The following is a 16,178-nucleotide window of genomic DNA, read 5'->3' as shown; positions in this document are numbered from 1 at the left end:
ATCAAAACAAAACGTAAACAAAAACTAGAATTTACGCTATATGTCTGTTCACCTGTAGTTCCCCTCTTTCAAATTATATGCACCCACACTTATTATATATCATTTTGTTCAGGAGAAACAGGACTTTAATCTATCATTAACTATTCATATATGGAACATCATTTATTATGAATAAAATTTAAAAAAATGTGAGAAAATAAGATTTTTTTTAAAAATTTGCATTTCCGTCTGACATTTTAACTGTGAATGTCATAATACTGTTAGGTTTTACTGCAAAAAAATGCACATATTTGTAATCAGCGATGTCTCACGAGTACAACAGTACCCCCCATTAACAGGTTCTATGTTGTTTTGGAAAGTTACAGGGTCAAATATAGAACATTCCATTTTTAAATTGAATTTTCCAGATTAGTAATGTTACCTTTGAGACGGTGTGGTAGCCCAGGAATGAGAATTACCCCCATAATGGCATAGCATTTAAAAAAAGTAGACAAGCCAAGGTATTGAAAGTGGGGTATGTTTAGTCTTTTTTAGTAGCCACTTAGTCACAAACACTGGCCAAAGTTAGCGTTCATATTTGTTTTTGTGTGAAAAAAGCAAAAAATGAATATTTGGCCAGTGTTTGTGACTAAGTGGCTAGTCACAAACACTGGCCAAAGTTAGCGTTCATATTTGTTTTTGCGTGAAAAAAGCAAAAAACGAATATTTGGCCAGTGTTTGTGACTAAGTGGCTACTAAGAAAGACTGGGCATACCCCACTTGCAATACCTCGGGTTGTCTACTTTTGCAAATGGTATGCCATCATAGGGGTAATTCTCATTCCTGGGCTGCCATACGCTCTCAAAGGCAACATAACCAATCTGGCAAATTTCAATGTCAAAAAAATGAAATGCAAGCCTTATATGTGACTCTCTAACTTTCCAAAACACCATAAAACCTTTACATGGGGGGTACTGTTATTCTCGGGAGACTTCACTAGACACAAATATTAGTGTTTTAAAACAGTAAAACATATTACAACAATAATATAGACCATAAAAGTGCCGTTCGCTTGTAAAAAATACGAAAAACGTAACTTTTACATAAAACATCATCGTTGTAATACAATTTACCAGTTTGAAACACTAATATTTGAGTTCAGCGAAGTCTCCCGAGTAAAACAGTACCCCCCAGGTTTTATGGTGTCTTGGAGAGTTACAGGGTCAAATATAGTGCTTGCGAATTAAATTCTCAGCACTTTCTCCCTGTGTTGTCAGGCATGTCAATCAAATTTTAATTAATCAAATCACATAATTACGTTAAAAGATTATTTAAATATACACGTAGAATTTTAATATATATGCATTTATAGGTATTTAAATTCTACGTGTATACTAATGTAATCTTTTATATAATTATATGTATTTATCTATATATATATATTTGCGGTTATTTGTATTTTATATATAGATAGATATATATAGAATGTCATTCTAAGTGTATTTTGTTACCGATATATATATTAATAACAAAATACAGTTAGAATGAAATTACATATGCATATTTATTTAATTATTTTATTTATTATTTTAATTATACGTATTTATATGTATTAAGGCCTTTTGGCCTGTAATTGTGGGAGGGGCGTATGACACACCTCTTCCCTACTTAAGGGACACCCCTTACCTGGCTCCATATCGTTCGAGGTCAGCGCTGCATCATTTCCACTTCCGGGTCATCCAGACGCCATTTTACCTGATTACTCCATGAGGTTTTTTAAGCAGAGCTGTGAGAGGAATCCAGCCACAGGCTTTTCTGGCCTACCACCTTCTTTCTTCAATCCATTGCTGTGGATGGTGTCCAAGTGACTCACAAACTGTAAGTCAACCTACCCGTTATGCCAGGCATCAGTCCCACGGCACCATGCACGGGTCAGGTCCTCACTTTACGGCTGCATTTTGTCTAAGTCTGTTCTAAAACCATTGCATGTTCATGCATATCATTCGTTTAAACCCCCTACCGGTTATTCGGTGTACTACAGGCTTCTCAGACATTATTGCATTTCATGTACAAACCATCGAACCACTGCATTTTCGCCTACACACTGACCCCTACCGGTCATTCAGTGTACTACAGGCTTCTCAGACATTATTGCATTTCATGTACAAACCATCGAACCACTGCATTTTCGCCTACACACTGACCCCTACCGGTCATTCAGTGTACTACAGGCTTCTCAGACATTATTGCATTTCATGTACAAACCATCGAACCACTGCATTTTCGCCTACACACTGACCCCTACCGGTCATTCAGTGTACTACAGGCTTCTCAGACATTATTGCATTTCATGTACAAACCATCGAACCACTGCATTTTCGCCTACACACTGACCCCTACCGGTCATTCAGTGTACTACAGGCTTCTCAGACATTATTGCATTTCATGTACAAACCATCGAACCACTGCATTTTCGCCTACACACTGACCCCTACCGGTCATTCAGTGTACTACAGGCTTCTCAGACATTATTGCATTTCATGTACAAACCATCGAACCACTGCATTTTCGCCTACACACTGACCCTTACCGGTCATTCAGTGTACTACAGGCTTCTCAGACATTATTGCATTTCATGTACAAACCATCGAACCACTGCATTTTCGCCTACACACTGACCCCTACCGGTCATTCAGTGTACTACAGGCTTCTCAGACATTATTGCATTTCATGTAAAAACCAACCTTGCTTCATTTAAACGATTGTCATTTCGGTTTGTGTTTTCTGGTCGGCACTTATTCATAGTATATTCTATGCACGATTGCTGTTTGCAATAAAATGCATACGGTTAAGCTATTCATGCTAACTTCTGTTTCCCTTCATACTAAGATTCGGTTATTCTGCTATGTATTCACATAGATCTTTTTCGTGAGTTACATTTCATCATTTCATGTATTTACATTTGGTTAAAAAGTTGCTTGGTTAAATAGACAGACCATTTTCATGCTATTTTTAAGGTATCACTTATAACATCAAGGGTATGAAACCAGCTAACATTTCTGTATAGACATTGGACTCCCACGCTTACTGGAGTTTTTTTTATAATTATCCATTTCATTACAATTAAATCAGCCTACGTTACAGGCCTCATTTCTTTGTTGTTAACCATGACACAAGGATTTAATTCCTTTTCATGCATACTTGGGTTGAATCACACGTACTGATCCAACCAATCATACGTTTCCTGCACAGTAATCGGTTAAACTTTCAAATACTTATTTTACACGATCTTAGGTTGTCTATTTTGTTTCAGTTTGCTTATTATATATATATATATGGTTTTAATAAGTTATTTTATTTTACAATGCAGATATTACATGTATATTACAGTTATGGTTAGCCTACATTACGGCTCCTTTTTCTGTCATGCTCGTACGACATACCACGAGTTCAAGGACACGGTCCTATTTTAAAGAGTATAATGGAGATATGATGTTATTACGATTACATGGCACTAACTATTCAGGCCATTTCTTATCATACTCATACGATATACCACGAGTATATAAGAACACGGTCCTACCTTCCACAGAGGGTTTCGGGTTGAATCACACGCATTGGTTCAACCACTCATACGTCACGTTACAACATTTTCTGCATAGATTGTCATTTCACATAATTTCACATGGCATTTACAAACTCAGGCCTTTTCTTGACACACTCAGACGACGTAACACGAGTATTCAAGAACACGGCATATACGTCTCACAAGACTTTCGGTTTTTGAATCACACGTTCTGGTTCATACATTCATACGTCACTTTACAGCAACATTTATGATTCTGCATATTGTCACTTCACATTAAAAAGTCCCTTGCATTCCCAGATCAGTTTAGTGACATGCATATCATCTGATCACCTTCCATATATACACATTACACGGCCAATCCCCTGCTGCCAGGTATCGGACTCAGCGTAACGCTTGTCACCAGGCATGGGCAGTCATGTCACTATCATACTCATAGATTTTACACCTCCCACACATACTGCTAGAAGCCCTAATCCCAGCCTATACAGATTACACAGGTCTCACAGGATCCATTCTCATACCTGTCGAATCTCAAAACTTCATACATACTACCAGGTACGTAAGCCTGCTCACGTTGTAGTTCACATACGTTTCATTCTTCTAGGCCATAGAGTACTGGCAAGTTAGGGGTATAGGCCCAAATAGGTACCTCCCTTCTTGGCATTTCTGCCTATCGTTTAGTGGTCCGCGAGGCCAACACCCCGCCTCAACGTTTCGGAGGCAAACGCCATCGGGCCACACGTGAGTTAGCCGCCTCGCAATATTATAGAGAGGGCCTCACCTGTCACTCCCTCCCCCTGTTTTCTTTTACTATCACCGAGAGGCCTACGATTCCTGCCACTACGACGGGTGGCCTCAATAACCCCTCGCGCCAACTCATAGACAGAGCCTCTCATAGCCACTTGGGAACTAGCAGGGCCTCACCTGTCACAAAACAAGATTAATTTTTCGCCTTTCAGGCCTAGTTAGCCTGCCAGTATCACCCCTGGGGAATCGGTCACTACACCCCTTACCATGGCTGGGTCGGCCGCTGCGACCCCTCCAGCACTGGTTGAGATGCAATCACTTTCTCCAGCCATCTGTTTCAGGGCACATGCTAAATCTGTGTCCAAATAAAATGTATCCCAAAACTATACTTAACATCAATAAACATTTCTGTACTTACGACATTACTGCCACATCATCCATCTAGATATTTGGTGGAATTCATTATCTCGGGTCTATCAGAAGGATTCACACAGGCCTCATACACATGCCTTCCGGAATCCTGGAATGTCCTAATTTACAATCCGCACAACAAACCCTACAGCGGTGGAGACACTCATAGCCAGGAAGTGGCAGAGGACTTCCTATGGGGGCCCTTCCAGTCCCCTCCGTTCACCACATGGCGGACAAACCCCATCGGTATTGTCACAGGGAAATCTTCTCACAAACAGACTTATCATTGATCTATCAACACCTCTGCCACTCCTAGTCTGAACTCCCTCATACCCTCTGAGGAATTTTCACTGCAATATTCCACCATAGATCACGCCATTACGGCTATCATGCAGGCAGGGGCCGGAGCATGGCTCAGTAAGACTGATATCACAATGCTTTCAAGTTACTGCCTATCCACCCTACACTGTGTCACCTGCATGGTATCAAGTGGGCAGGGAACTACTATTTTGCTCACGTTTAACATTTAGGTTCCAAAGTAGTCCGGCCATTTTCAACGTATTCGCCGAAACCCTATGCTGGTTTCACTAAATATAGCCAGATGCCCTACAGTTATACATTATCTGGATGATTTCTTACTGGTCGAGGAGAATATTTCCCCTCCCAGTAGTCTAAAAGAAACCATCAGTCTATTCGAACATGTGGGTGTCCCAGTCTCCTCCACCAAGACTGAAGGACCAGATACCTTCATCACATTCCTGGGTATCATACTAGACTCAGCCACCATGCAAGCTAGCCTGCCACGCCCAAGGTAGAAAACATTCTGATCAACATAATCTCTACATACAACTCGGTACTTGCAACCGCAAGAATTACAGTCTCTGCTTGGGTCACTGAATTTTGCCATTCGCATCATACCTCAAGGCCGGGCTTTCATCTCACAACTCCTTTACATGTTTCCCACTTTTAGACATGATGGACACAGGTCACCCCTGGATACCCAAGCCACGGCAGGCGTAATTATGTGGAGAAAATTTTTAACCACCTTGAATGGTAAAAGCATGTTCCTTCCAAAATTGTCTGACTCCTCACCTACCATTTGGTCAGACGCGGCGTCTACCACAGGCTTTGCAGCAATTTTTCAGGAACGAATGGCTTTGGGGCAGCTGGCCTTCAGAAGTTCAGGACCTGGAGGGTTTTTCCACTACCTCAGCTCTGTTTGAGATATATCCCATCGTGACGGTTGCCGTGGAATGGGTGCATTTATGGGCAGGTTCGTCTGTACGTTGCTACTCAGACAACCAAGTAACTTGTCACATTATAAACAAGGCCGATCCAAATCACTGACTATTATGAGATTCTTGAGGAAACTCACTTGGCTGGCTGCATGTCATAATTTTCTCTTGTTTTGTATTCATGTTCCAGGTGTATGTAACACTGCTGCTGACAATTTGTCTCGCTTTAATTTCCAGGCTTTTCGTCAAATACTCCCGTCAGCCGCACTCACAGCCACGAACACCCCACTATTCCACCATCTAGTAATGGACTAGATGCTATTATGCAACATAGCAGAACATTGTCCCAATTAGCACTGTCTACTAATACCCGGGAAACTTACGATAGAGCTTTCATTTGATTTAAAGATTCCTTTCTGAACACAACATCTTACAACCTTTCATCGTGACATTCTGGTTGGGCTTTGCTTCTTTTTGCCACCTCAAACTCAAACTATCATACAACACAATCAAACCATATCTGACAGGCATCCAACATCACATGCTAACTTTACAACCAGACAAATCAAGTGTCCTCCTACCAATTAAGAACATCCTTAGGGGTATTCAGAGATCCGAACCCCCATGTACGGCCCAGAGGCTACCCATAGATTTCCATATTTTTAAAGACTTATACAATTCACTAGATTTAAACCCTTTGCCAACAACACAAACCTCATCGTTAAAACCGCCATATACGTAGCCTTGTTTATGGTTTCTTGAGACCAAGAGAATTTACCGCCATCAGCACAACACAGTCCACTCACATCCTACTTCATTCACACTTAACAAAACACATGGACTATTATATCTTGACTCTGCCTCACTCCAAAACCAGTCAACATGCACTTTCAGTAGAGGTTAAGTACTATCCTACTCACAACAGGTGGAGCCCCGTCAAACTACTGGACTCGTATACCCAGCATAACAATGAACCACCATCTCAACCACTTTCAGTCTACAAGGTTCGGTACTCACTACCACCACCTTTATGACACACGTCAGGTCTTTACTTACACAGCTGGGCCTCAAATCAGCTAACTATTCGGGCCACTCCTTCCGCATAGGAGCGGCCTCCACAGCATCCAGTGCAAACATTCCAGTTCATGTTATCAAGTCACTAGGGTGCTGGAAATCATCGGCTTACTCTAGATACATACCTAACCCGGTACAAGAAGTAAGAAATGCCTTTCAAGACATGTCTGGTTAAAGTATGTATATTGCTGGTATGTAATAAATTTGATTTTCTACTTTTGCCCTCTTTATTTACAGGCCTACCTCATCGTCGGTTCCGGCACACCACAACTGACTTGCTCTTTTAATACCATCCTACACTTATCAGTGTTTGTATCTTCTGTACTATCATGAGCCCTTAACACAAGTATTAAGGCCTTTTGGCCTGTAATTGTGGGAGGGGCGTATGACACACCTCTTCCCTACTTAAGGGACACCCCTTACCTGGCTCCATATCGTTCGAGGTCAGCGCTGCATCACCCTCCCACCCACTCCTCATTATTAACTCCTTTTCTCTTTACATTTCTTCTTGGTGGGCCCTCTTTATTTACAGGCCTACCTCATCGTCGGTTCCGGCACACCACAACTGACTTGCTCTTTTAATACCATCCTACACTTATCAGTGTTTGTATCTTCTGTACTATCATGAGCCCTTAACACAAATAATATATATATATGTACATTATATATATAATATATATACATATTATATATATGTAACGTCATTCCAAGTGTATTTTAATATTAATATATATACTTATATTAATATTAAAATACACTTTGTATGACGTTACATATATATATAATATGTATATATATATATATTATATATATATATATAAATATATTTAATTCATTTTTACACATGTTTTATTTATTTATTTTTACTTTCCCACCAGCAGGGGGATTGTCTGATATTTCAAACAGTCCCCCTGCTGGCAGATCCATAGCCAGCTATAGGGGGCCATGTGATCGCTCTTTGAGAGCGATCACATGGCCCCCGGGGGCCTCATTTGCCGGAGAGGATCGCGGCGGAGGTGAGTACACCTCTGCTCCTGGGGCTAAAAGCCGTTACGACGTACCATGCTGCCGCAACGGCTTTAAAGCCCATTTAATGCGGGACGGCATGGTACGTCGTAACGGCGTTAAGGGGTTAATAAATAACATTGCAAACAAATTAAATGAATTTTATTCCTGTACCAGGGTTAGAGGATGCCAGTGAGTTGCACAGTGAGTAATACTTTCCTATGGGGAGGGCCTAATGCACTCGAGGCGCTTACTGTGCATGTGCATTAGGCCCCCCAATATATAGGCACTGGAATCAGGTATGTTTTTTATATTTAACCCTTCATGTGCGATGGGGGAGGGGGCAGGCCCTAAGAGAGGTACGGACCTGAGGGCACTATAGTCTTAGGAATACAGATTTGAATTACAGAATACAGAATACAGAACTTTAAGTTAAAGCTGACTTTGCACACTGTGCAGATGCTCTTGTTCTAACACTGTGGCATGTCCCCTTTCTCTTACATTCACTACATCCAGGGCCGGCCCGTCCATAGCCTGAGGTGGAGCTACAGCTCCAGCAGGCACTCTGACAGGGGCAGAATTTTGCCGCCGCTGTCAGTGGCGGGCCATCGGCTCTCTAATTAGGCGGCCGCCTAACTCGCCATAGGGCAGGCAGACTGTGTCAGGTCCTCGGTCCCTCACCGAGGACCCGACACCAGAAGGGGGCCGGACGGCTTGCCCGGAATGCCGCCGGGTGTGGGGCCCTTCCAGTCTGCCCTGAGAGGCAGAGAACCAGCACAGTCTGCAGCTCTGCCGGGTGTGAGCTGCAGACTGTGCTGTATCTCGCGATCTCTGGCCAATCAGAGCGTTGCTGCGAGTTACCACTCTGCCACCTCTTCCCTTACTGTGTCACCCCCTCCCTCCCTCAGTCAGTCTGCCAGCCCCTCCCTTACTGTGTCACCCCTCCCTTAATGTGTCACTCTACCACCTGTCACCCCCTCCCTCACTCTGCCACCCCCTCCATCACTCTGCCACCCCTTCCCTCCCTCAGTCACTCTGCCACCTGTCACCCACTCTGTCACCTGTTTCACTCCCTCCCTCCGTCACTCTGCCACCTGTCTCTCCCTCCCTCACTCTGCCACCCATTCCCTCCGTCACTCTGTCACTTGTCATACCTCCCTCCCTCAGTCACTCTGCCACCTGTCACCCACTCTGTCACCCTCTCAGTCACTCTGCCACCTGTCACCCCCTCCCTCACTGTGTCACCCCTCCCTCCTGCATCCACTAGACACAAACACACAGACTGCATCCACTATACACCCAGACTGCATCCACTATACACACACACATTGCATCCACTATACACACATACACTGCATCCAGATACACACACACATTGCATCCACTACACACACACACACACACACACACACACATTGCATCCACTATACACACACACTGCATCCACTATACACACACACACACACACGCTCTGCATCTGCTTTCCACACACTGCATCCATTACAAAATACACACAAGCTGCATCCACTATACAGACACACAACGCATTCACTACACACACTGCATAACATAATGGATGTGGGCGTTTTTTGCTTTGTGTGGTTTTGTTGGGGATGGGGGGGTGGGGGGGGGGAAGCATTTCACCCTTTGATCCAGGCAGCACAATGCCTTGGGCCGGCCCTGACTACATCCATCTTTTTCTGTCCCAGGCTGCATACCTGGGACTTCTGCATGCTAGTAAGAAGGTCATGAAAGGAGTGCACCAGTGAGTGCTAGGGGCAGTCCCCTGAAAATGTAGATCACGCGCAGCATTAGACGCATTTGCACCAAACTCAGGGCACTGTCTGCATAGTATGCCCTTAGTTGGCCATACTGCATTATTGGTGGACAGCCTGACATGCATTCACGCCAGGCTGACCTTTCAATTCTTCCTGGCATGTTTTCCCCTTTGAGTGATTCATATCAGTGACCCACCCTTTTACTTCTTCCACCAACATGCTGCTTCACCGGACGCTGTTGTTGGTGATTATAGATTTGCTAGCGAGATGAAAGCTAGAGATTTGCATAAAGTATGTGTTTTCTTATAGCAGCATCCTGTGAGCATCCCTCCAGTACCACCTCCACCAGATACATGACGCTTGGGAGGTAGGACTGTGTTAGTGGTTTCTGTCGATAAAATTCTGTAATTAGTCCCATCATAATTGTCAGCACCAGGCCCAATGTGCTACTTAACTGGCCCTGTGCATAGGTGAAATATTTCCAGTCAGAAATCAAGTATCTGTCAATGGGATTCCTGCAGCATTCTACATAGTGTAGGACAACACTGTTCATGTGCTGCCCACCAACATGAAGAAGTAATGTGTATCGAGATATAACACAAAATGTGTATATGGTATTCTTATCCTATAGGATCCTGTCTGTCAGATGCTGTATGTAGGTCTTACCTTGTCCGTTAGCCTGCATGATGCACAGGAGTGCTATACACAGCTTCAAAAGAGACTCTGAGGGGTGGAACCCCATGGCTGGTGCTTCCGTCACTCAGGCCAGTAAGTGACAATGTGTCTTTCCTCACAGAGTTTGCAGTTACTACAAAGAAGAAAAAACAAATGTTGTGAGTGTCTGTGTAGAGATCAAAAGATACATAGTAATGCCTAGCAGTTTCCAATAGCCAGAGGTTCTGCAACAGCTCCAGTTTGTTTTTTCTTGCCAGCCATCCTGGGTTTGTGGCACAATGGTTGCACATCAGCAAACTGAAGGCACAGAGCCATGTTAAAACACTTCCAAAGTACTCCCTTTCAAGTATCCCACCCATTCTCTCTCTGGGGTAGTCTGCCGCTCGACACTGATGTTGAAAGTTATCAGGATATATGAAACCTTGACAAACCTTGTCTGTCCAGTGTTCTGCTAAATGTGATTCTGTTTGCTGACGTTTTGGTAACCCACCAACTTACCGGCTGTAGAGGCTGCTTGGTTAGATTATACAGTACTGAAGTTCTAAAGTTAGTTGCACTACAGCAAATTTAGGATCAAGGTAATGGTTCCAATTAGTGTTAGACTTGGGGGCTGGCTTTAAAGATGGAGGCTCATAATATATGACACTATAGCTTAGTTGTCTCTGTTATTTTCATGGTATTGTCAAGTTTTACAAAGATCCATGAAATTGTCATGCTTGCTTGATGTATAGTGTCCTAGGGGACAAGTGAGCAGAGAAGTGAGAAGTTACCAGAAGCTTTCTCTTGTTGACATTGCCATCTCCAAAACAGGGTCCATTTTTAGTTCCTGGTGTTTCATCTACCAGAAGCCTTTGTCACTGCTGTACTCTCTCACATGAGCAAAAGTAGAAAAATAGAATTTTTTATGCAATGTGTGAGATGTATTTTCCCACAACTATGGCTAATGATGGATTCTGGACGTCTTATAACATATTTAGATAATGCTAGAAATGTCAAAGGAAAGTCAGCATGTGTAATTCATCAAGATTATTTCTTGATAAAATACTCATGAGAGCTGCTAAAAAGGAACACCCCAATCCCCATTACCACTATAGATTGCTTTGCAGTGTTACTTTAAGGTTAGAGTAAGAATTACATTTGATGTTAGGCTAAAGTAATCCTTTTAATCCTAAAACTGTTTTAACCCTCTCATTAAACCTAAATTTCCCTACCCACCGCATAAGCCTACTTTTTGTAGCCATTTGTAGCTTGGTTTCTAAGAGATCAGATAACCAATCTTTATGGACAACAAATTTGAGCATGCACTGCTTGGATTAGGGGCTAGTTAGGATTATGGTAAACTGACTTCAGGAAATGGCAGATGGTGTTTCACATAATTCTCATCCAGTCCACAGAAACATCTCCTGCATACATTAGTGTGCCTTACCCCTTCCTCTAGTGGCCAAGGATTGCAAGGGTAAAGCATGGGGCATACTGCTGTGCAATACATTTTACAAAGTATTTTATTAAAACAAGAAAACAATTCAACATCTAAAGGTATAAAAAAGTGGGTCTCAGAATGTACTGAAACTCCAATTCCCTGGAAATCTCTAATGTGTCCGACCGTGATTGCCAAAGGAACTCTGCCTCCACACAATGATGTTGCTTACAGCTGTGTTAAAAGGGACACCGGAGCAATTTTGTATCGCTTAGATATTTTGTGTCATTGTCATACAAAGTTGATGTATGAGTTCCCTTCTGTGGATTAACCGTGAACCAGACCCCTGCTTGTTACTCCATTGCTGCTGATCTCTCCACTCCTTGGATACCGAACTTGTAACCTGACTGTGCCTCTGTCTGCTAATTTAGACAAGTTACCTTTCCCACTTACTCATCAGCTGTACTTCACCTGTGAAGTTGTTACACAGGTATATTATAGAATTCCCTTTGTTATATGAGAAGGGGATTTCAAATAACATAACTCTCAAGTATTATTTTGACAACCAGACTTAAATAATGTATATTTTCAATGTATTTCTATTGATTTATAGTTATGGACTTTGCAATCTAATTCCACCAACACTGATTAAAAAATCTTACAGTTATATCCTTCGGCAATTTTCTAGTTGTTTTATCTGCAAAGTTATATCTAGAGTTCCAAATTAGTTATTGAATAAACAGCGTAACGAGTGCAACCACCCAAAATACAATGACCAGAACATTTTTAACAAAATCTAGATGTAAACAACCAAAAGGTATTCTTCACCCACAACAGAATGTCTCTTCTTTTCATTATCCTTTCTCAGCCATATCATTGGCTAAGGGCATCAGGTGATCCTCAGAAGAAACTTCTGGATCTGGAGAGATGGAGGGGGAGGTGAAGAGTGGTTCCTAAAGGACTCCATTCAAGAAGTCAAACTCAATAATACAAAAGTGATCCCAAATGGGAAAAACAATAAGTGTGCAAACCAAGCGCCTATAAAAAAATTGTGAAACAGCAGCTCAAAAATACTCGTGTAGGTTATCCTCCTTTTCCTACACCAAAACTAACCAAAAGAATTACAAACCTATTTTGGTGAAACATCCAAAATGCACATAGTGGAGCGCTGACAATGCCTGCCCTATATATATTGTATTTAACAGAAACGAGTAAGTCTCAGAATATATGTGAAAAAAGAAAATAAACATAAACATACAGTAGTTCAGCACTTAATGATGAGTAGTGAATTCAGATAATTATCAGGCAGCCCAATCACTTGTTACTGTGCCTACTAATGATGGGCTCAAATCCTATATAGTTGTGCTTTTCTAGGCAGCACCCCACCTCTCTACTGGAGAATGGGGATATCAATCCTCAAATAAAAAACACAGTGTGCCTCTGTGAGTGGTATGAAGCGACAAACAGCCAGATAAAAGAAATGCTCACCTTGTTCATAGCCTTGGAAAATACCTGGCTCTGACGTATATAGACCTTAGTAGACAATATAAGAAGTGTCCGATTGAAGAATCAGTCCAATTAAAGAAGCACTTTAGTGAAACGCGTCTTGGCACAGGAGCGGATCCATTCAGACTTTTATTGCTCCTGCATATTGTTTTATTTCATTGTTATTGTTAATATCTTTTAATTTGTAAATTCTGAAGGCATCTAGTCTGGGCGATCTCTCATAAGGCTCAGCGATCCAAGATTGCTTACTGAAGGTAGTGTCACCTATACAGACACTAAGGTCTACACATATCAAAGCCAGGTAATTTCCAAGGCTCGGAATAAGGTGAGCATTCTTTTTACATTGCTGATTGTTGCTTCATACCACTCACATAAACATACTGCACTTTTAGTCTCCCTATGTCTGGGTTTTTTTTATTTCAGGGTTGATATCACATTCTCCAGAAGAGATGTAGGGTCCTGCCTAGTTTTTATAAAACTATATATAAAAAGTCAAACTGTTTAAAAACTTTTTGACTCCTCATAATGGCAAGGGGTGCCAGGGCAAGCTGGAGTGGTTATGGTGACTGGACCTTAAACCAGTCACAAGGCAAAATATAGATAAACACAAAAGAATTCAGCGCTAGTAATCACAAAATTAGTCGGGGTAGGCAGCAACCCAAATGAAGGAAAACCCCTCAAGTCCTTCAGTGGATAAATACAGATGGAGAGAAAGATATGAAAGGGCTGTGCCAAATGGGGGTAGATAGTCCAGTAAAATATTGCTAGGGTACCAGTAGATGGTTTGAGATACTTGATAGAGTTTCTTTGTGGAGGTGGGTGCGTCTGGTGTTCACCGTTCCGTATATGCAAATACAAGAGAGGTAGAGGCGACCAATGGTATAGTATGTAAAGTTCAGGGTGCAATAAGTAACAAAAGTAGAGAACTCACATTCAGGAGAGCTATGGCCAGCTCTGGTGTGGATTGCGTATAGCGGTATAATCCCCGCTTATGGGATATGCAGGGTGGGGGTCTCCGTCAGCACCGTCTGGTAGTCCAAAACTCAAAAAAGAAAGTAGAAAGCAACAATAGTGCTCTCAATTTTGATGTGGTTCAATGTGCAATAGGTAGAGAAAGATAAAGAACTCACATTTGAGGGAGCTATGGCCATCTCTGGTGTGGATAGCATACAGCGGTATAATTGAGAGCACTATTGTTGCTTTCTACTTTCTTTTCCGAGTTTTGGACTACCAGACGCTGCTGACAGAGACCCCCTCCCTACATATCCCATAAGCGGGGATTATACCGCTGTACGCAATCCACACCAGAGCTGGCCATAGCTCTCCTGAATGTGAGTTCTCTACTTTTGTTACTTATTGCACCCTGAACTTTACATGCTATACCATTGGTCGCCTCTACCCCTCTTGTACTTGCATATACGGAACGGTCAACACCAGACGCACCCACCTCCACAAAGAAACTCTATCAAGTATCCCAGACCATCTACTGGTACCCTAGCAATATTTTACTGGACTATCTACCCCCATTTGACGCAGCCCTTTCAAGGCAAAATATAGCTGTATTTAAAAAAGTTGCAATTATGAACATTCCTTATTTTTCTTTTTTGTACTTTAACCACCTAAAATCATAATTGTGAAAAAAGTCAAAATATTAAATCAAAATATTGAAGACACTATATCACTTGCATAAGATATCAATTTAAAACACATTTCTGTGTGTCTTTAGAGTGAGATAAGCCAATGTGCAGCACTTTACCATTTTATAAAGCAATAAATAACTGACAAACAAGATACACTGCTTAAACACATACAACACCTGGTGCTTAATGTTAAAACTAAAGTAAAGCATTAAAACTAATAATTCTACAAAGATGATCTAAGATGAGAACGCTAATTGTGGAAAATCGGAGAAAATTGCAAATGTTAGGCCAAAAAAGGGTAATTGGAAAAATGTTCCAACTCAGATATTTTTCCAGCTCGGCTATGGCCTCGATTTAATATTTTTGGATACAATTTCTTAAATTATTAAATATTTTTTTTATAAAAAAAAATTAAATTAGATAATATTAGAACAATATTCTCTTTTTTAAAAAATTTTTTTTATATTTTCTGACATAATTTTTTTATACATGATATATTTTGGATATTTAAATATTTAGAAAAAAAATATTTTAAAAGTTTATCCAAAAATATTAAATCAAGGTAAATTTTAGCCTATAATTACCAATTCTCTGGTCTATTCCTGGTGTTACTGAATACCCCTGGGTTTCTTGGCTGTCTGACCATTTCTTAAAATCATTATATCAACTGAATTCAAATAAATTACTTAAAAAATCTGAAACATCAGTGCCTACCTGTGTAAGAGGCTGACTGCTCTCTGTTGCTGGTTACCAACAACACGGTAGTACCTTGAGTTCATGAGCACACCTTTCCCTTGTGTCACTAAGTTGTCGAGGGAACTATCAGACTAAACAGAGAAGCAGTTAAGAACTCAGTGAATCATTTTATAATAAAGGCTAAGATGGGACAATAACAAAGCAACCGCAATCACTAAACAAACCTGAAGTCTTTACCCAGGACTGGATTAACCATTCAGGTTGACGCTGCTATGTATTATAAGCAGGAAGCTCTAATGCAAATGTATAAAATAAAAACTGTTATAGTTAACTGTTGTTAACCCTTTGCTTATTTAATATGTTTTTTTTTTTTTTTTTAATACAGCCATATTATTAATTTATTTGCAAAACATATTAAGTTAAAGT

At 41.2% G+C, this 16,178-nt stretch overlaps 1 protein-coding gene across 1 annotated transcript in view; it reads right to left on the bottom strand.

Annotated features, from left to right (window-relative positions):
• Nucleotides 1-15,856, bottom strand: part of CDHR4 (cadherin related family member 4) — a 58,941-nt gene extending 43,085 nt beyond the window's left edge. Inside the window, exons 1-2 of the mRNA XM_063427458.1 lie at nucleotides 15,771-15,856; nucleotides 10,485-10,626 (exon numbers count right to left, since the gene is read on the bottom strand). Of these exons, the coding sequence (XP_063283528.1) occupies nucleotides 10,485-10,560 (76 nt within the window). The 5' untranslated portion in view covers nucleotides 10,561-10,626; nucleotides 15,771-15,856. The remainder of the gene's footprint in view (nucleotides 1-10,484; nucleotides 10,627-15,770) is intronic.
• Between the last annotated feature and the right edge of the window lie 322 nt (nucleotides 15,857-16,178).

Source organism: Pelobates fuscus, chromosome 7 (genome assembly GCF_036172605.1).
Source record: "Pelobates fuscus isolate aPelFus1 chromosome 7, aPelFus1.pri, whole genome shotgun sequence".
Lineage (NCBI taxonomy): Eukaryota > Metazoa > Chordata > Amphibia > Anura > Pelobatidae > Pelobates > Pelobates fuscus.
Note: the sequence above shows the minus strand (reverse complement) of the source record. Positions and strands in the feature narration are given on the sequence as shown.